At 40.7% G+C, this 21,164-nt stretch overlaps 1 protein-coding gene across 3 annotated transcripts in view; it reads right to left on the reverse strand.

The window, feature by feature from the left end:
* DPF1 (double PHD fingers 1) overlaps positions 1-21,164 on the reverse strand; it is a 232,378-nt gene that overhangs the window by 104,056 nt on the left and 107,158 nt on the right. For 2 of the 3 annotated variants that reach the window (XM_089659439.1, XM_089659437.1), the window contains exons 2-3: positions 20,159-20,319; positions 17,510-17,617 (exon numbers count right to left, since the gene is read on the reverse strand). In XM_089659439.1, the coding sequence (XP_089515565.1) occupies positions 17,510-17,617; positions 20,159-20,319 (269 nt within the window). The remainder of the gene's footprint in view (positions 1-17,509; positions 17,618-20,158; positions 20,320-21,164) is intronic. The other variant, XM_089659438.1, reaches the window with a different exon arrangement.

The following is a 21,164-nucleotide window of genomic DNA, read 5'->3' on the forward strand; positions in this document are numbered from 1 at the left end:
ACGAATAAAATTCAAAATACTAACAACAACTTACAAAACCATCCACAACTCTGCCCCCAGCTACATCACCAACCTGATCTCACAATATCAACCAAACCTCTCTCCCAAGACCTTCTGCTCTCTAGTTTCCGTGTCACCTCCTCCCATGCTTGCCTCCAGGACTTCTGCCGAGCTTCTCCCATCCTACGGAACTCCCTACCCCCAATTTATCCACCTTCAGATGTTCCCTGAAAACCCTTCTCTTTAAAGAAGCCTATCCTGCTTTTAACTAGTAAACTGCTTTTTTTTCTCCATCAGCTCGTCCTCCACAGCTATTACCTTTTTTATCACTCAACCCTTCCTCCTAGTTTGTAAGCTCTAACGAGCAGGGCTCTCTGTTTCCTCTTGTACCAAATTGTATTGTAATGTCTACCTTCATTTTGTAAAGTGCTGCGCAAACTGTTGGCGCTATATAAATACTGTATAATAATAATAATGTGCAGTGCTCAAAAAATTCCTGAAGAAGCCAGACTCTGGTGAAACATTTTGAGTAGAAGCTGCTGCAACAATGTTCAGAGTCATCTTGACTTCAATTGTATCTAAGTCATGATTTTAACAATAAGACAATACTTATTGTGTTTGTTTTTATATGTTGTCATTCAATAAAATTGTTATTTTTAATATAACATTTTGGTGTTGGATTATATGTTGGCACCGCTAAAAATCCTCTTTCTCTGTTAATATTTGTTGTAATTTACTAACAGACATATCAGCATGGACATCACACTTCCTCAAACTCAATCTATCCAAAACTGATCTCATAATGTTTCCTCCTCCATATGACTTTTTGGTCAAGATCGGTGGTTCAACCATCAACCCATCCCTGCATGCCAGGGTGGTAGGTGTAATCCTGGACTCTCCTTTCTGCCCCACATTCAATCAATGTCCAAAGCTTGCCGCTTCAACCTCTGCAACATCTCCAAAATACTCCCCTTCCTAACCAATGACACCACAAAGCTCCTAATTCACTCCCTAGTCATCTCTCATCTTGACTACTGCAACTCCCTCCTCATTGGCTTACCTTTACTTAGGCTATCTCTTCTTCAGCCCATCATGATTGCTGCTGCCAGACTCATCCACCTTATCAACCGTTCAGTGTCAGTGTCTGCTACTCCCCTCTGCCGATTCCTCCACTGGCTTCCACTCACCCAACTAATTAAATTCAAGGTCTTCTCCCAAGCCTCTTCCATCCTATGGAATTCCCTACCCCAATCTATCTGACTACCTCCTACTATGTCCACTTTTAAACGATCCCCGCAGTTATTACCTTATGTATCTCTTGACCCTCCCTAGTAGATTGTAATCTCTAATGAGCAGGGTCCTCTGATTCCTCCTGTATTGAATTGTATTGTAACTGTACTGCCTTCCCTCATGTTTTAAAGCGCTGCGCAAACTGTTGGCACTATATAAATCCTAAGTAATAATAATAAGGTCACATATCTGAATTTGGGTTTTCCTAAGAAATATGAGAAGGTATAGGGTTGTTAGACCTCGGTAGTTGACACGAATGGGTAGGCTCACATAGTTTCCCTATCACAACAGTGAAGGTCAATCAGGTACAAAGAATTGGCTTGATATAGTTGGCCTGTCCACTGTTCCACCTCTTCATCTTTATTTTTTCCAGCTGATGTGAGATTGTTTTGTTCTGGATTGTTCTACAGGCTTTGTAGTCCTAACTTTGTACACATATTATTACCCAGGTCTAATTACTTTCCTGTAGGGTTGGGGGGGGGGGCGGGCGGGGGGTGTTGAGGGTGGCAGGAGTGTTCTGCATATCCCTCTTACTGCCTATTCATGGGATGTTTTTGTATGTTTTTATTTGTACTTTTTACCTTTTCATAATTTAAAAAAAAGAAAAGGTGCGGTTCTAATTTCTTTCAGTTGCTGTGTGTTAGCATCTCCTTTTAAATGAATTGGCTGCCATAATGCAATGCACATTATTCCATAAAATAACTCATGTTAACTTGATAAAGTATTGCACTGTGACAGAATGACCAGGCCATGAGTAATACTGCTATTTACCAATTGCCTTTGTGGAAACCTGATAGAACAAAATAATTTTCCAAGAGTTATAGAACCTAGAGAAACGACTATGCAGCCATAGAGCAGTAGGGCCCATTACATCACACAGTATGATATGGTCAATTACATCTAATGTATGATTTTATCCATTTAGCCCACTGGCCTTGGTTTCAGAAGGTTCAGGTTCTTAAATAGAACTAAAGGCAATTTTTTTTTCATTTTGGATGAAATAAGGAAAGATTATAAACATTTTTTTTCTTTGTTCCAACTGTGAAATATCTCTTCACTTCCTGTCCCATAGCCACCACAGAAAGTGAGAAGAAATCCCCTCAAAGTGCAGGAATCACTGGTTTTTACAAGAAGTACTGTCCTCATTGGAAGATTTCCTGTTTAACAACCCAAAATGTTGTATTTTCTTTCATTTTCACTCTCGGTGATAACAGGAAACAGAACAAATAGGGTGAATCTCCCTTATTCGAGGCACAGACAACAATAAAAACATGACAGGTGTTCTAATCCCTCTCCACTCTATCCAAAACTAAAACAAAGAAAATTTTTGCTTTTAGTTTTAAATAACATACCTTCTTCAACATGTTAAAACAATTCTTTTGCCCCCAGGGCAGAGTTTCTATCTTTGTTGCTATATGCAACTTACATATTCAAAGATCATTATGAGGAATGCTTAAATATATATTGTATAGCCCATCCCACGTTATCTGTCCCCTGCACGTTCCATAGCTTTGGCATGGGTGCCATTTCTCTAGACTAACAGCGGTTCCTCCAGAATTAGCTAGGGGTTTTTTTTAGCAGTGAGAGTAAAATCAAATTTCAATCTCACTGTCAAAGGAACTCGTACAAAATTTTGGAGGAACCCTGGTTGGGAAAGGCTGGTATAGACAGCTGGCTCCCATGCCAAAGCTATGGATCATGCAGGGGACAAGTAATGTCCCCTCTTGCCTGCATAGTTGCCGCACTAATGTCACTCAGTAGAACCAGCTGTTTATGGCCAATGGAGTTTCTCAGGTAAGTAGCCACTGACTACCAACAGCATTCTACCCAACAAGCGTCAATGTAAGGGGTCACTACACTGATGTAAGGGTCATTCTTCCCACTGAAAGCCAATCCAACACAGCATTTGTTTCCCTTACCACTGGTATAAGAGGCCCTACTTCCAATGACCACCAATGTAAGAAGTCACCTCCCACTGGCCACCAATATAGGAAGGGCCTTCCCCACTGACCACCAATGTAAGAAAACACCTCTCCCAGTGACCACCAATATAAAAAGGGCATTCTTTACCAACCACCAATGCAATGAAGCATTACATGGATCACCATTGTAAGGGGTACTTTTTCACAGACCACTAGTATAATTTTCACTGTATTGAATTTTTTTCTAGTCATTATTAATAAATTAGTTATTGTTCAAGCTTGTGATTATTACTGAAAATAATCTGGGTTTTTAATGCAATAGGTAAGACACACTCTTTTATTTTTATAATATCTACAACTTAATGAACATGTTAATGTACCATAAGCTGTAGGTATAATCAATTTTAGAGGGGGTTCCCTAAAACCTGAAAATTATTGTATGGGTTCCTCCATGATTAAAAGGTTGAGAAGGCTGGTCTAGATGGTTTGATTTAATTCATGCCGTACACATGACAACTTTCAAGGCAATTTTGGCCATTTTCAGCCTACTGGCAATGGGATTCAATGTTTAAAACTGTTAGGGGTAGGATGCCTTGATCCATTCTGTTGTCTGTAGAATCAAAAGCTGGTTCAAAGAGGTTGAAATTGCCATAAAATTTTATAAAATTACCCGATGATATGTATATAGATGTGTGGAAAGCATCGGAAATTTTTATAAAAATGTGACCCTCCGATCCTAAGCACAAGTACAGTCAGAAAACTAAATCAACATATGTTCTCATCAAATTGGTTTTAAGCAGGTTCAGTGCAGATCAGGAGGAAAACTGCAGGCCAATGCACCAGTCAATGAATTCTGCATGACCTCAGAAGCATCTCAAACTGATGTCGTTGACGCAAGCCCAAAGACCACTGACACAGGCCCAAAAAAAGTAAAACCTGTAACTGTTCGAACTATCCTTTCTCAACTACGGTTCCTTCTGAGGTTGTTGGGATTTTTTGAGTAATGGCAAATGGATACCTATACCGGGGGTCTCAAAACTGCGACCTGTGGGTTAGATGTGGCATTTTGCTTGCCTTTATCTGGCCCTTGGGGCACTATTCCTTCCACTGATACGAGGCACTTCTTCTTCCACTGACACCAGATATGGGGAACTAATTCCTTCACTATTCATCTCACTGATACCAATGATGGGGCACAATTCCTCCGACCAATACCAATGATGGGGCACCATTCCTCACACTGACACCAGTGATGGGGCACTCTTTCTCCAATTGATACCTATGATTCCTAACAGTGACACCAATTATGTGGCACTATTCCTCCTACTGACACCAATTATGTCTTTTTTTAAATTCCCACTGAACATCAAGCCTATGGCATTGTTTACTATCACCAATGCCATGGCATTTTCTACTCCCACTGGCCACAGTACGGCACCCCTAAAGTTTGAAAGGAAGTAAACTGGCCATTTGTTTTGAAAGTTTGGAGACGTTTGACCTACACAGACCCCTAATATTAGGGAATACTGTAATATGTACAGTACAGTCTGTTTTGCTTTTCTGTTATTATTCTTATAATTTCAAGATTAATACTAAAAATGTTGTTGTACATAGCAGAAGGGTGTATGATTTCCCCAGGGTGTCAAACATGTTGATATGCCACAATATTTATTCTTATATTCAAAACACTACAATTTAGTAGTAATGCTAATGTACCACAAACTGTAGGTAAAATAATTTTTATCAAGGGTTCCCTGAGACCTGAAAAATATTTCAATGGTTTCCCTGGGATAAAACGGTTGAGAAAGGCTGGTCCAAGCTGATCACATACAGCTCTCTGATTTATCTTATTTTAAATCTATCTACTTTTGTGTTATGGCTTTTAGTGATTTCATGAAAAGATCCATTTAAACTGAAATAAACGTCTCGGTATTAAACTTTCCAGTGGTCTAGGCACTTGACAATAGCTGGATGTCTATCAAGCTGTAGCGCAAAAGGAACGCTAATGAGGTCTGTGTGGCTACAGTACCTATCTGTGTCCAGCCACAATGCAGGACTGTCTCCTTCCTTCGGTATTACATACAATGAGCAGGGAGATCCATTAGCTGTCATTAGCACAGTTAAAGCCATAAAAAGACACTTCTGTACTGCAATTAGCCATAAAAAGCCAATCAGGGTGTAGGCGGCAAGTAATCAGGATTACAGGAGGGAGTAAGGGGCTCCTTCGGCTTGCAGGAAATTTGCTGTGTTCGGTGACAGCAGTCGACCCCAGGCACGCGGCACGTTTTGCACAACTTGTTCTACTTTAAAAGGAACCTTTCAAGGAAAAATCAAAAAATGGGAACTACTGTGGCTGAGGCAGTCAAAAGCTCAGAGGTCACCTGAAGTCTGACAGTTCCTGACCTGTCAACTGCTAGACCTCGCATAGTATGCTTCATCTTTTGAGAGCTCAACATTTGAGTTTAGAGAGTTCGAAAATCCATCACCAGTAAGATTTATTACTGTTCAAGACGGAAAATTTAGATTCCAACATAAGTTAGATTGTGATAGGTTCTCTTTAAAACGGAACTTCACCCATAAGGGAAAGTTCTGCTTTTCCGTTTCCTCCCTCTCTCCTTTAACACTTTTGCATACAATTTTTTTTGGGGGGGGTACCTAGTTTTGACAGGTACCAGTTCCCACTAACGTTCAGACTGCCTTGGTGATCTTGGTGGACGTTCAGGCCCCCCTCTGTTTGCCAGCAGCCTTCTGGGGCACGTCACAGGTAATAGAAATCTGCAGAACCTGCAGGACCATTCACAAACTGCGCAGTAGGAAGCCAGCTGTGAAGCCGCTAGTACTCACAACTGGTTTTCATTAGTAAACATGCTGGCTCAGGGGACCCAAAGACAGGTGAAGAACTGGCTCGGGTGAGGACAGTGCTGGATCCCTGGACAGGTATATGTCCTTATAATAAAAATCAACAGCTACAGGATTTGTAGCTGTTGACTTATACTTTTTTTTTTGGGGGGGGGGGCATTGAAGATCCTCCTTAACCCCTTGACATCTCCTTTATAAATCCTAGAACTCAAGGGGTTAAAACAAGCTTATCAGGAAGCAGCAGCTATAAGCTTGTGAGGTTGTTATAGCTCCCGGCTGTCCAGTAAAAGTCATCAGTGAGACTTTAGAGTTGCCTGATACTTTTTCAGGGCTATGAAGGTTCTGTGCTTGATCGGTTGGACTGATCAGCTGGGGAGACTTAGAGGTCTTAAAGACTTCTGATATCTCCATAAAAAGAATCTGTCAGCTGCCTTTGCTATCACATAGGTGGCTTGTTAGCCTTTTGTTATCAATAATGTTAAATCAAAAAAGTGTTAAAACGTATGTATATATATAAGTAAAAAAGTGCTAAAAGCACCACTGTCACCACATGAGCACATGAATGCAGACCCTCATATCAGGTAGCCATGAGTATGTAAATTATAGTTGTGCCACACATGAGAGGTATTGCCACGAATATTGAAGTTCTAGGGCTAAAGTTCCCTGTTATCTTTAACGTGAAATTGAAGGCTTCTAAAGAAGTTTTCCAGATATGGATATTTCATACAGCCTGGACCATTGTAACTATGCATATACCATACCTGAACGATGCATCTGGAAGCTAGAAATCACTAATGCGGACATTACTTCTCAAGTAATCTCCACCTTCTTCTGAGTCATATGCTTCTGTGCTGCATCATGATCACAGGAAGTTGGCCGCTTGCTTTACATTTTCTGAATGAATGCAAAGCATTCTCTGATTGGATGAGGTGAAGAAACAGGGCAGTGACATCAGGCTCATTCTGTTATTCCCCATTTTCATTATGGGGTCTACTCTTCTTCCCAAATGACCCAAGTGCAGAGGCCAAAGAGCCGATCCAGTATCTGGTCACACAGCACCCAATTCCTAGCTCCAACATCAGTCTGGCCTAGTTACAGCTATTCCATCTGTAAGTTTTATCCCACATAAAGTGTAGGTCAATATTACTAGTCTACAAAATTATAAAAAAAAGTAGATTATAAAAACTGTTAAAATATATTATTATTTATTATTAATACTGTTATTATTAATAATTTATTAATGTAATGTTTCATGGTGAGGGTATCAATATATCATTACATATGTTATAATAACCCCTCAAAATTTTTTTTGTATAAATACATGTTCATTTTAATTTTTAAGTTGAATTCTTTTTTTTCTTCTGTGTTACCAGTGGGACTGCTTTTTATACGAGAACAGAAATTGCATTTTCTTTCCAGACAAGTATACAAAAAAAAGAGCATTAATACGTCTGGTCATGTGGTTTGATAGTTTCCATGGCAACTGCTTTTTTCATTTACCGAATAGCTGAATTAAAAAAAAAATGTGAAGAAAAATGTGAGAGAAAAAAAAAAAAACGGGGGAAGGGAGGAAGGGAAAGGGAGGGGTCACAGAGTGCAGGAGGGGGAGAAGAAGAGGAGAGGAAGGAAAGGAATAGAGAGAAATGGGAAGCTGAAGGTTCTGAGATGTATATGGAGAGGAGGGGGGGGGGGGGGCAGGAAGGAACAATAGAAGGGGAGATGGATAATGAGCAGTGGGAAGATATAGACTGACAGGAGGCTGGGGAAAGGGTAGGTGGGGGGGGGGCAAGGGTAAGACTGGAAGGACGTTTTGGAAGGAGAAAATTAACTTGGATGTGCAGCCAAAGAAGAACAAGTCAAAGGAGGAAAATGAGTGCCGGGCGACCTTCAGCCCTCTGATTGCTGTAAAACTATAAGCTTAGAAGGCATCATTTATCAATGTGCCCAAAAACCAGCACTGTCTGTATTTCCCAGCAGCACCCAATCCGTGATTCTATTGCCTTTTTTTTATTGCCGGTTTCTAGTGCATCTAAACCCAAGCACAAAAATGGAATTCTTTGCAGCTTACCATTCCTGCATTAGCTTTTCTTTTTCCCCTAGAATTTTTTTCTTTTCTTTTCACCTGGTGACATTTCCTGTCCTAGGGTGACAACATTCACTCACTGTACTGGGGAGAGATTTTCACTTCCTGTCATTTCTATGGTAACAGGAAGTACCAAGAAATTTCAAGGATGAGGATATGCACTCACAGGCCACTTTATTAAGTACACCTGTTCAATTGCTTGGTAACACAAAAAGCTAGCCAATCACATGGCAGCAACTCAATGCATTTAGGCATCCAGACGTGGTGAAGACGACTTGCTGAAGTTCAAACTGAGCATCTGAATGGGGAAGAAAGGGGATTTAAATTACTTTGAATGTGGCATGGTTGTTGGTGTCAGACGGGCTGGTCTGAGTATTTCAAAAACTGCTGATCTACTGGGATTTTCACACACAACCATCTCTAGGGAAATCACACTCATCAGACTGGGCAACGTTTTTCCAATTCTCTGTTCTCCAATCTTGGCGAGCCTGTGCGAATTGTAGCCTCTGTTTCCTGTTCTTAGCTGACCGTAGAGGCACCCAGTGTGGGCTTCTACTGCTGTAGCCCATCTGCTTCAAGGTTTGACATGATGTGCGTTCAGGGATGGTATTCTGCATACCTTGGTTGTAACGAGTAGTTATTTGAATTACTGTTGTCTTTCTATCATCTCGAACCAGTCTGCTCATTCTCCTCTGACCTCTGATATTAACTATCAACTGAGCAACTATTCTCAAGGATGACGCACAAGAAGGGCAAAATTAGAAACAACAAATCTGATGAGCACCTTGAGAATTCATTGGGAATTGCTACTACATCCATCCAACCAGATATTGATGTGCTGTTCATCAAAAAGAGTGTCAAATATCGCACTAGATTTATGTTGTCCGCTTTTACATTTATAATAAAAAATATTACAAAAAAATTAAGTTTATTTACTCAGATAGGTACATTATTTATATTAGTGAGCGTTAACTTCAGTGTGGCCCAAGACAATCTCTCTTCTTCCTAGGTGGTCCAGGAAGGTCAAAAGGTTGAACAAAGTGACACTAAACTCACATTTTTTTAATAAAACCAATTACATGCAACATGTTTAACTATAACTTGAATATACCTTCTATGTCTCTCTTCCTTTGTTTCATCTCTCAAATACAAGTTTTTTCTGCTGTTCTCAGACTTCCTGTTTTAGGGTGGCTACATTCGTTCTCCATGCTCACCTTGTGTATGTGAACGTAGCCTCCTTATCCTGCTCAACCCCGAGATGGACTACATACAGTATCTACATATCTATGGAATTGTAGTAAACATGGAGCAAAGCACATGACCAGGAATATTGGCACTGCTAACTTTACACTAGTAAAAGTGTGCACAGGACAAAAAAGAAGCCTGAAAAAAACGGTGGAAATAATTTTAAAAAAGTAGTTATTATTTTAGAACAATGAAAAATGATTTTAGTTTCACTTTAAAGTGTAATTAGGCGCAAATTTATTTTGAATAGAGTATATAGATGTTTAGATCCTCTGTCAGCTGTTTATTGCTGTCTGGGGAGATTCACCCTCTGTATTTGTACTGGTGATAATTGTCATTGAGACAGAAAGTAAGAGAACATCCAAACTTTTCAATGATCTGGACTAAAAGGCAAGGGGAGATCTTCCAATGGGTAAATGGGTATACCTGTTTTGGACTTCTCCCTGAGATGGGAATTCCACTCACTTTTATGGGATTTCCTTTAATCTATAACAGGGGTCGCCAAACTTTCTAAAGAAGGGCCAGTTTACTGTCCTTCAGACTTTAGGGGGGCCTGTCTGTGGCCAGTGGGAGTAAACAACGTCCGATCTTTGGTATTAGGGGGATAAATAGTTGGTATCAATGGGAGGAATAGCGTCCCATTTTTGTCGTCAGTGGAAGGAATTATGTACCATCACTGGTGTCAGTGGGAGGAATAGTGCCCTATTGTTGGTGTCAGTGGCAGGAATAATGCCTCAAGGGCCGCATAAAGGCAAGCAAAGGACCACATTCAGCCTCAGGGCCAAAGTTTGGAGATCACTGATCTAAAACGAAATACATTTTAGCTACTCAGATACTTTAAGTGTGCCCAACTCTGGGAAACTTAAAAATTGAGCATGCAAAGCGTTAATTCACAATCTGTAAACTTAAAAATCATCCCTTGCATTGGGGCTGTGCCTGCACTGCAGGGAATAATTTCTCATTTAGGCCTAAGGGTAAAGAAAATTTATATATCTGATCCTCTGGTCTCCACAGTGATTTTCCCAGCACTATATGGACCTGACATAATTTTGACCAATTCAGGGCCGTAGAGCTGCACTGGATGTGTAGACACCAAGCGACAGTCCACTGCCAAAGCCCCGAGAAGCACAACCTGTTGGGGGAGTGGAAGATCAGGTTAGTTTAGGTGCTTCTCCTCTCCCCTAAAGCAGTAAACCTTTGCAGTTTGGGTGCAGCCCTACTGCAAGGGGTCATTTTTAAAGTTCAGTTGGGCTTTAAAATCAACCATTCTCTGCCAGTGTTCCATGGAACCCGAGGGTCCCTTTAGAGGTTGCTAGGGGTCTATTGAGCTGTGGCTGATTGACCTTCCATCTGATGGGGCCTTGCCATATCGAAGTGCAAGCAACATGACACCAATGATCATTTTTATCTATAAAGGGGGAAATTCTGACCATCACTGTAAAGGGGACATTCTTCACAATGACCCCCAATAAATTGTATTTTAACGGGGGGTTTCCCTCAATCCCAAAATTTGTTCAGGGGTTCACCTGGAATATGGTTGCAAAAGGTTGTTTTAAATGTGTCCATAAAATATATTTAAAATATGGGTGTTACTTTGCCAAAAATTGCAAGAAAGTGACTGGTGTGTAACTAAAAACGAGTGTAATGTGGATATTTATTAGCAGGACTAGCATGTTTCTAGATGAAGTTTAGACGACCCAGGGAAGGACCTCTTCTGTTGAGGCATTTGAATTAGCAATTTGATCCAAAAAACAAATATCTATTTACATTGCATAGTGGAATGATTTATACTAAAGTAAAAAGGACAAGCAGCAAACATTCACAATTTTCCAGTGAGTGATTCCTTTTCAATTTCCGTATTCAGTATGTGATGATAGCTGTTTCGTTGTGTATGAAAATTAAATACGTTTATAGAAAAGGGCAATGAACTTCGACTAGGAAAATATTTGCAGATATGCAGCATTTGCCTGTCTGTATGTGAATATTTTCTATTGGACTCTAATGGAAAAATTTTAGAAATGAGTTACAATTTTAAATACAAATTTCAATTACAATTTTAAATACAAATGAAAAAGAAATTAACATATTGTTGGTTATTAAAAAGGATAAAATATTGCTTGATATTGATTGGTAACAAATTTACTATTCATAAGAGTAAAGCTGTCAGAAATCTCGGTCAATTTAAACGAAGCTTATGATGATTTAATCACTGGGGGCCAGATTTACCATTAGGCACAGTATTTTATCCTTTTTAATAACCAACAATATGTTCATTTCTTTTTAATAGTTTACGGAAAATTGTATTTAAAATTGTAACTAATTTCTAAAATTTTTCCATTAGAGTCCAATAGAAAATAATCACATACAGACAGGTGAATGCTGCATATCTGCAAATATTTTTTTCCTAGTCGAAGTTCATTGCCCTTTTCTATAAACGTATTTAATTTTCATACACAACAAAACAGCTATCATCACATAATTAATGTGTCTATAGGCCAGCCTTTCCCAACTAGGGTTCCTTGAACAATGAGCAATTTCTCATTCTCATATCTCAGCTATCTGTAAATTCTGCCAATTGACCACAAATGTAAGGGACATCCTTCCCACTGACCATCAATGTAAGAAAGGGGCATTTTTCCCACTGATCACCAATGTAAGAAGAAGTCTTCCTACTTATGGCCGCTGCTATACAGATCACATTATACAGGATCTCTCCATTGCTGTCCTGGGTCCCCTTTCAGAGGAAGTGGACCTTGTCCGGTATCGGTGGTTTTCCCCCAGAGAGGCACTGAAGTCCGGCTCCTCATACCAGCTCTGAAACAGAGGATCCGACCCCATCCCGGCACAGAGACACCGTCTTCTCTCCCATTTAGTCCCTGCCTAATGCAGAACACGGGGCCATACACTGCACTCTGGGAGATGTAGTTCTCCATGGTCTACATCCTCCTCTATGTATGGGAGGCAAGAACAGCTCTGAGCTATACTTCACAGAATGAAAGGGCTTGAATGGGGAAAACTTTATTTAAACACCGGGAAACTTTCCAAAAGTGTGTGATTGAGTTCCTCAGCACAAGGGTGGAGTGTGACAGGTGGGTCACATGTCAGGGTGAAGCTACTACATCCCAGATATCAAAGAGGATGACATACAGAACAGTATATGTGGGTGGGGCATGGAGGGACTACAGAAAAAAAGGAGAATGGAGGACTGCTGAATGCATGGAGTGTGCTGTGAGTATAGGGGATGTATGGGGAATGCATGGAGTATGCTGTGAGTATAGGGGGTATATAGGGGATGCATGGAGTGTGCTGTGAGTATAGGGGTATATGGGGAATGTATGCAGTTTGCTGTGAGTATAGGGTGTATATGGGGAATGCATGGCACATGCTTTGAGTATAGGGTGTGTATGGGGAATGCATGGAATATGCTGTGAGTATAGGGGGTATATGAGGAATGCATGGAGTATGCTGTGAGTATAGGGGGTATATGAGGAATGCATGGAGTATGCTGTGAGTATAGGGGGTGTATGGGGAATGCATGGAGGGTGCTTATATTAAATCATGTTCTACTGTTTTTAAAAAACATTTTGAGGGGGGGGGGACCTTTGCAAGTAGCTGGTCTTTCCTAGGGCGCAAAATAGTCTAGCACCGGTCCCGCAATCAACTATACAGTAGATTTACAACAATTATATAATATGGGTTTTCCCAAACTATCCATTCCATCTGTATCCAATCAGGCAGGACCTTGCAATACATAGTTGTTGATAGATCTAAAGAAGATTGTACAGCCAAACTGCAATGTGTATGGTGAGCTTAAGGGAAGATTTTCCACTTCCTTGTTGTGGAACAGAAAGTGAAGGCGATTTTCCCCAGTGGAACAGACATAGTAAAATAGGCCGGGAATGTTAACCCTTTCCTAATACATCCCAAAGTAAAAAATGTCTGTAATTAGTAGATGATATAAGACAGGATAAAATAAAAATTAATAAAAGCAATCATTGATACATCTTTAGTCCCCAACACACTACTTTAGTCTCCAAACACATTTATAAAGCCCAATGTTACAGTATATCTGTAACATATTGCTTATTTAAACAAACTTTGGGTTCTACAGCAGAGATTTCCTGAAAACTGCCCCAGGTGTTACATGAAGGTGCATTCGGACAGACCTGCAAAGCATTGTACTACTCTAACATGCTAGGAATCTACAGGACTGTACTTCTCTATATGACTATGTACTGGCAGATACATACGGCCTATAAGCCTGGACACAGTGTAGCACATAACCATCAGAGAATAGTCCACTTGGTGACTCTCATTCAACCCAACTACTACTGCCCATAACTACTGAGTGGCCATCCTCTTCTGATACTTCTCAAAATGCAGCTTCCAGCTATTATTTTTCAGAGATCATTCCCGAGGTGATTTCAGTTTATAATACTATCTGAAAAGTGTATGTCTGATGATGTTAGCTGACAAGCCTCTATCGTTATTTCTCGATGCTAGATCATCAGATACAAAAATACCAATAGCCTGTCTTCCAGTCTCTAATTCATAAATCTCGATGGCCAGTCTCTGGATGGTAAGTTCTACTATTAGGCCAATAGCTGATAGCTTTCACTGGCTAGCCTTCTTCTGATCATTCTCACATGTGTTCTTCTAGCTGGTAATACACACTGCTCAGTTTACCGCAGATTATATTAACTAGAAGGCCTTCACCTTATAATTAACACTGCGCAACTTTTATCTGATAATTCTCATTGACCAGTTTCCATACGATAATTCCCATTAGCTGTCCTTCATGTGACAATTATCAATGTCCAATTTCCATTTATAGGTCTTATTGCCGAGTTTCCATCTGATAATTCTCACTCCATTTAGAAGTCTCTTTATCTAACTTCCTTCTGATAATTCTCACTACCCAACCTCCATTTATGAGTCTTTTTGCACTGCCTCTATCTAAAAATTCAAACTGACCAGCCTCCATTTATAAGTCTCTTTGCCCAGCCGCCTTCTAATAATTTTCAGTATCCAGTTTCCAGTTATACTGTAAGTCTCACTGCCTTGCCTACCTTTAATAATTCTCACTGTCCAACCTTAATTTATAAGTCTTACTGCCCATGCTGCGTCTAATAATTCTCCTTGATCAGCCTTCATTTATGAGTCTCTTTGCCCTGCTTCAATCTAATAATTCTTACTGCCAAGTGTTCATTTATAAGTCTCTTTGCCCAGCCTCCTTGTAATAATTCACATTGCCTAGTCTCCTTCTAATAATTCCCATTGCCTAGCCTCTTTCTAATAATTCCCACTGCCTAGCCTCCTTCTGATAATTCCCACTGCCTAGCCTCTTTCTAATAATTCCCTCTGCCTAGCCTCCTTCTGATAATTCCCACTGCCTAGCCTCTTTCCAATAATTCCCACTGCCTAGCCTCCTTATGATAATTCCCACTGCCTAGCCTCTTTGTAATAATTCCCACTGCCTAGCCTCCTTCTAATATTTCCCAATGCCTAGCCTCCTTCTAATAATTCCTACTGCCTAGCCTCCTTCTAATATTTCCCAATGCCTAGCCTCCTTTTAATAATTACTACTGCCTAGCCTCCTTCTAATATTTCCCAATGCCTAGCCTCCTTCTAATATTTTACAAAGCCTAGCCTCCTTCTAATAATTCCTACTGCCTAGCCTCCTTTCTAATAATTCTCACTGTCCAGCTTCCAATTGTAAATCTCACTACCGATCCTCCTTTTATTACTTGGGTCTGACCAAAATCCATTTATCAGCCCCATTGTCCAGCCTCCTAATAATTTTCCTTGACCAGCTTCAATTTACTAGATTCATTATACAGCTTCCATCTAACCATTTTTAATGGCCATCATCTAATAATTCTCAGGGCCTGACCACCTCTATTTGGTCTTTTTGCAAATACTCTCTAATAATTCTCGCTGCCAAGCCTCCATTTATAAGTCTCATTGCTCAGCTTCCACCTAATAATTCTCATTTTCCAGCCTCCATTTATAACTCTCATTCCCCAGCCTCTGTCCAATAATTCTCACTTCACTTAATAATAGACAGTTGCTAAAAGTGAATTATGTACACTGATTAAATCCATGTTATCTGGACATTGTGGGTGACTGTATAATGAGCTTTGTATAAAAAACTAGGTGTACTACTGGATGTACAATCCTTTATGTGTGATTACTAATCAGAGGCTCAATGCTTCTTTTGTGGTTATTTTGCTTGTGTTGGCTCGGGAAATGTACTTATCTCTGTACCATTTTGTAATAAATGTAGATATAAAAAAATAGCACATTACATTTACTCTACAACAGTGGTCTCCAAACTGTGGTTTGGGGCCAGATGTGGCCCTTTGCTTGCCTCTATCTGGCCCCTGAGGCACTACTTCACAAACTGAAACCAACTATGGGAGCACCATTTTCCCTACTGACACCATCAATGGGGTATTATTCTTCTCATTGAGTGCACTGTTCCTCCGATTAAAACGAATGATGGAGCACTGATGTCGAGTAATTTTCTACTCCCACTGGCCACAGTCTGGCCCCCTTAAAGCCTGAAGGACAGTAAACCGGCCCTCATTTCAAAAGTTTGGAGACCCCTGCTCTAGAATATACCTAAAATCTGTTGCTGAAAGCAAAAAAGCTGTAGGTATATAAATCGTAGACTGGGGACCCTTTTTTAAAACCATCCACTTCCAATGTGAAGCTACACAAGTTATTCATGATCAGCAATACCAATTTACTGGATGTGCATGAGAGATAACAGCATGATACTGCTGCTTAGTCCTAGAGTATAAATAACAAACTCTGGGGTGGGTATTGAGGAGCTTGCACTACAAAAGTTCATGACACTCAGAGGTCAAATCGATTTTTTTTTTATTGAATAAAGGTATCAGATAAAGCCAACGTGTTTTGGGGGAATGCCTCCCCTTTCCCCCAGGGCTGAAACCATGGATATGAATGGAACTGCAAAGAGCTAAAAATAGGAGACCTGATGGGGCTTGATTTGAACTGTCAAACCCATACTGCCAGCAACAAAAACATTGCCGGCAGTATGCAATGTAACAAGTTTTGAGGAAAGTGGAAAGATAGCACCGGACCCATAGGTTTATTTTACTCGTATCATTATCTTAAGCTCCTCCACTGGGTCATAATTAAAACCAAACAGTCAATAGTAATGAGAATGTCAAAATAATTAATTGACTGTTTGGTTTTAATTATGACCCTGTGGAGGTGATATTGTATCGATATCAGATTGATATAGAAATCTTCTTATGTTCTTTCTATCCCTAACGAAAGGGCACTTAGACCCCTGAAACACATTGGCTACTTTTTGAATTGTACGCCTGATCTTTAATGGGGTAAAGTTGTTTGGACCTCTTAGCAGTGGTGTGGTGCTTCAATTTCAACTCTTTTTACATAACAAGGTTTGACAGTTTGGATCAAGCCCCACCAAAGGTCTCCTATTTGTAGTTCATAGCGAGTCCATTCATATTCACAGTTTCAGCCCTGAGGAAGGGGGAGGAATTTCCCCAAAACACGTTGGCTTTATCTGATACCTTTATCAATAAAATAAAACTCAAAGTGACCTCTAAGTGTCATGAGCGTTTTTGGTGGGTGCTTCTCTATACTCACCCCAGAGTTTGTTATCTATTGAGCATTCTCTTTGGGACTATCAGACAGGCAGCAGTCCAGGACCAGAATAAGTTCCATCTAAACTGAACCTCCAATGCACATCATCCTGTTTGAAGGAGGACTATTATCTATGCTATATCCAACAGTATCAAGACTTCGCTTCTATTAGTCTAGTCCTATCACACCTACACACAAGACAATAAGTGAAGAAGCTATGGTACTTTCCTTCAGTTTGGTATCTCTCTACCTGCACAATCAAGATAAGAAAAAACCTACATCCAGCTAATTATCTACAACAGACTTTCAATAGGTCTTCTTACTACAAGAGACTTTCAATAGGTCTTCTGACTATTGCAGACTGACACCATTGTGTGCTCGGTTTCTTCATACCTGGTGTGCAATGTGTTCCAGGTCCCACGATGGCAGAACATGATAACACCTGGGGCCCCCCAAACTAACTTCTTACCAAGTTTGAACTCACAGGGCCTCAGACGAGGGTCCTCTAAAATGTCCAACCGCCTCTTCTTTCTCCAGCATCGAGCAGGATAGGTGTAGATCTGTCCCGGCGACAAGCCTGCACAAAAGGAGTCATGAGAAAGTTTTATTTCATGGCTTACGAGCAATGCATTGCAATGCCATAATCCGACTCAGATAAATTTGCTTTAATCCTCCCTCATCCCTATCAGCATATTCCCTGCTCCTTCCACCACTTTGCTTAGAGTTGTGTGCAGAAGAAAATACCTGGCACTTCTAGGTATAAGGGGGTATGTGACACCACTGGACCAAAGAGGGTTGCCGACAGGGCTTTAAAACAATAAAGCAACATTGGCTGCAACGCTCACTTCTTTACCAGTGTTGTCACTTTCCACCACTAGAAGTCCTCTATCATCTGAGTTTATTTGACCCATAAGACTGAGGATATCTTGTCAGTTCAGGGTGCCATGGACCCATCCCCTGTAGGAGTGTCACCACAGCGCCCTGTACTCTCATACAATGATGCAGTGAGCATATAACTGCATCATTGAGAATGAGGAACCTGTGCATTGCATGGCATTCCTAAAGAAATCAGGAAAAGGAAAGCATGCAATTAAATGAAGCATAAAATGCTGGAGGGGAGGCCCGACTTCCAGGGGTTGACTGAAGGGCGGGTAACCTCCCGGAGGTGATTAAGGCCTGGTTCACACCTGTGCAGGTTGCCATTGATACTTTCTGGTGCATTTTGCTTTTTCCACACACATTTTTTACACTTTTTAATGTGCTTTTTCTGCATTTTTGGAAGGTGTCTGTTTTCTTGTGGGAGAAACCAGTAAAAACGCAGCAGAAACACATAAAAAACATAAGCACTGTGTATTTAATGCATTTCCATTAGTCTATAAAACCAAAAATGCAACCTGCGGCGGTGAAAAGTCCCTGACCTTTTCCAAAAAACGCAATGGTGAAATATGTGAACATAACCCTAAGAAAACCATGTTAAAGTGTTACTAAACCCAAGACCCTGCATTCACTATATCTGGTCTCCCACAGTACACAGAACATGGAAATGCAGTTTTTAGTAAATATAAACTGCTAAATATCTTTTCTCAGCAGCAGATAAGGCAGTCTTGTGACTTCTATCAGTGTCCAGCAGAGCACTGGTTAAAGCTTAAGTGTTTATTCTCTCCTAATTGTGAGGATGGAGGACCACTGACCTCTGTCTGGCCAGTGCTGATTGGCCCTGTGCTGAGCACATGCACTCTCCCAAGAAAGAAAAAATACTATCTAGCAATACACACCAAACTGAGCATGTGCAGCTTGTCCCCAAGGCTCTGTTCTATCACCAGATGGCTTGGGAACAGTAGAAAAAGGGGAGGATGAGAGAAGACGGGATCAAACAGCCTTTTAATACAATGCAGAGGATTAAACCCTTAGGTTCTACAGTGAGTATAACAAGCGTACTTTACTGCATATACAGACTGATTTTACGGTTGTGGGTTTAGTAACACTTTAAGTGGGCTATAGTGCGTTTCTGCAAAACTGAAAACACACTGAAAACCCGCATAGGTGTGAACCAGGCTTTAGGGAGAAGCCAGCCCTCTGGAAGGATTTTGCAGTTGCTTCCTGTTCTGGTGCGTGGTGCCACTTGATACATAAAGTGAGGGGAAATGACATACATCATTTTAGTAGAGTTTCTATATATCAATCAGCCATAACATTATCACCACTGACAGGTAAAGTGCATAACATTGATTATGTCATTACAACGGCACCTGAAAGTTGTAGGGATATATTAGGCAGCAAGTAAACATGTTGTCCCGGAAGTTATTTTGTTTGAAAGTAGAAAAAAATGGGCAAGTGTAAGGATTTGAGCAACTTTGATAAGGGCAAAATTGTAATGGCTAGACGACTGGATCAGAGCAACTCCAGAACAGCAGCTCTTGTGGGATGCTCACGATCTGCAGTGGTCAGGATCTACTAACAGTGGTCCAAGGAAGGAAAACCGGTACTGGTGACAGGGTCATGGGCATCCAAGGCTCATTGATGCACATGGGAGCGAAGGCTGGTCCGTGTAGTCCAATCCAATAGAAGAGCTACTGGAGCTCAAGTTGTTGAAGCCATTAATGTTGGTTCTGATAGAAAGGTGTCAGAATGCACAGTGTATTGCTGTTTGTTGCATTTCCAGCTGCAGACTGGCCAGAGTGCCTATGCTGACCCCTGTTCAAAGCCAAAAGTACCTACAATGGTTACGTGAGCATCAGTTCTGGACCATGGAACTTTGGAAAAAGGCAGCCTGGTCTTACGAATTCAAGAATGGTTTGACGCCCACAACAACAAATTCGAAATATTGACTTGGCCTCCAAATTCTCCATTTCTCAAATTCTTCCAATTGAGTATCTGTGGGATGTGCTGGAAACTCAAGTCCAATCAGTGGAGGCTCCATCTTGCAACTTACAGGACTTAAAGGATCTGCTACTGATGTCTTGGTGCCAGATACCACAGCATACCTTCAGAGGTCTAGTGGAGTCCATGCTTCAACGGGTTATGTTGGGTGGTCATAATGTTATGGCTGATTGGTGTATTTTTTTTCATAATAGTGTCCTAGCAGCCATTGTACCAAAAAACAAAAATAATATTTTACCTGGCCCCCTGTGTGTCTTTTCCATCCATATATAACAGTTATTCTGTGCTACGCCAGTCTGGGAGTCCAGGAAAGGAAGTCGCATGCTCCTCTCTGCACACAAACGGGCGTTATAACTCCGGCAATGCTCTATCGCCTCCCGGTAGAAGTCTTCTCCCAGCCTGAAAAGACAAAAAGATCCCACCCAGTGTGTAAAAATGTCTCTTTATTGTTACTTTTATTTATTCCACAATCACAAGCTTTCTCCCACAGCTGGAGTAATAAACTGGTACAACGAGCACTCCTATGCCAACATCTAATTTCAAAATAAACACTATTTTATAGTGTGCCACCCCAGAATTTTCATCTCACAGGTTATACACAACCTAAAGTAGACCTAAAGTAAAAAATAAAAGAACATTTATATACTCATCTGCCTGACACCATGTAATTACAGGGCATGCTGAAAGAAGATAGACCCATTTCCGTACCTGTATTTGACTCCATTTACTGGCAGTTTTCTGGCATTGGCTCCCTAGATTTGCAATGCTAATAACATAAATCTGTGAAAGAATGTGCATAATTTTCAAATAGCCATCCTTTGACACTAAATAAATATGCCCCTGAATGTTAATGGAAGAGCAGGATAGTTTACCTTTTCCATGCATGAATGCTCTGTTGCTTGGTCATCTGAACAGTGCCAAGCCATTGGTCACATCACTGGTGCCCAACCTGCGGTTCGAGGGTCTATGGTGTGTAGCCCTCGGACCTCAGCAGTCTGTAGTGGGAAGATGGATTAGGGTAATGGAAGTGATCTCTATAAGCCTCATATAATATGTTGCCAGTTTCATATTGTCTTCTGCAGTCATCACCAGCTAGAAATTTAGCATGTCCACACTGACCCTCATTTCCTTTATTGGGTCTGTAGTCTCTGACAGTCCTCTTAAGCATTACATATATGGATCATTTGGTGATGTCAAGGGCCACATTTGAGGTCACCTTTAGCTCAAAAGTTGACAACCACTGG

This window comes from Staurois parvus, unplaced genomic scaffold (assembly GCF_062004578.1).
Source record: "Staurois parvus isolate SC_StPar_1 unplaced genomic scaffold, SC_StPar_1.0 ptg001157l, whole genome shotgun sequence".
Classification (NCBI taxonomy): domain Eukaryota; kingdom Metazoa; phylum Chordata; class Amphibia; order Anura; family Ranidae; genus Staurois; species Staurois parvus.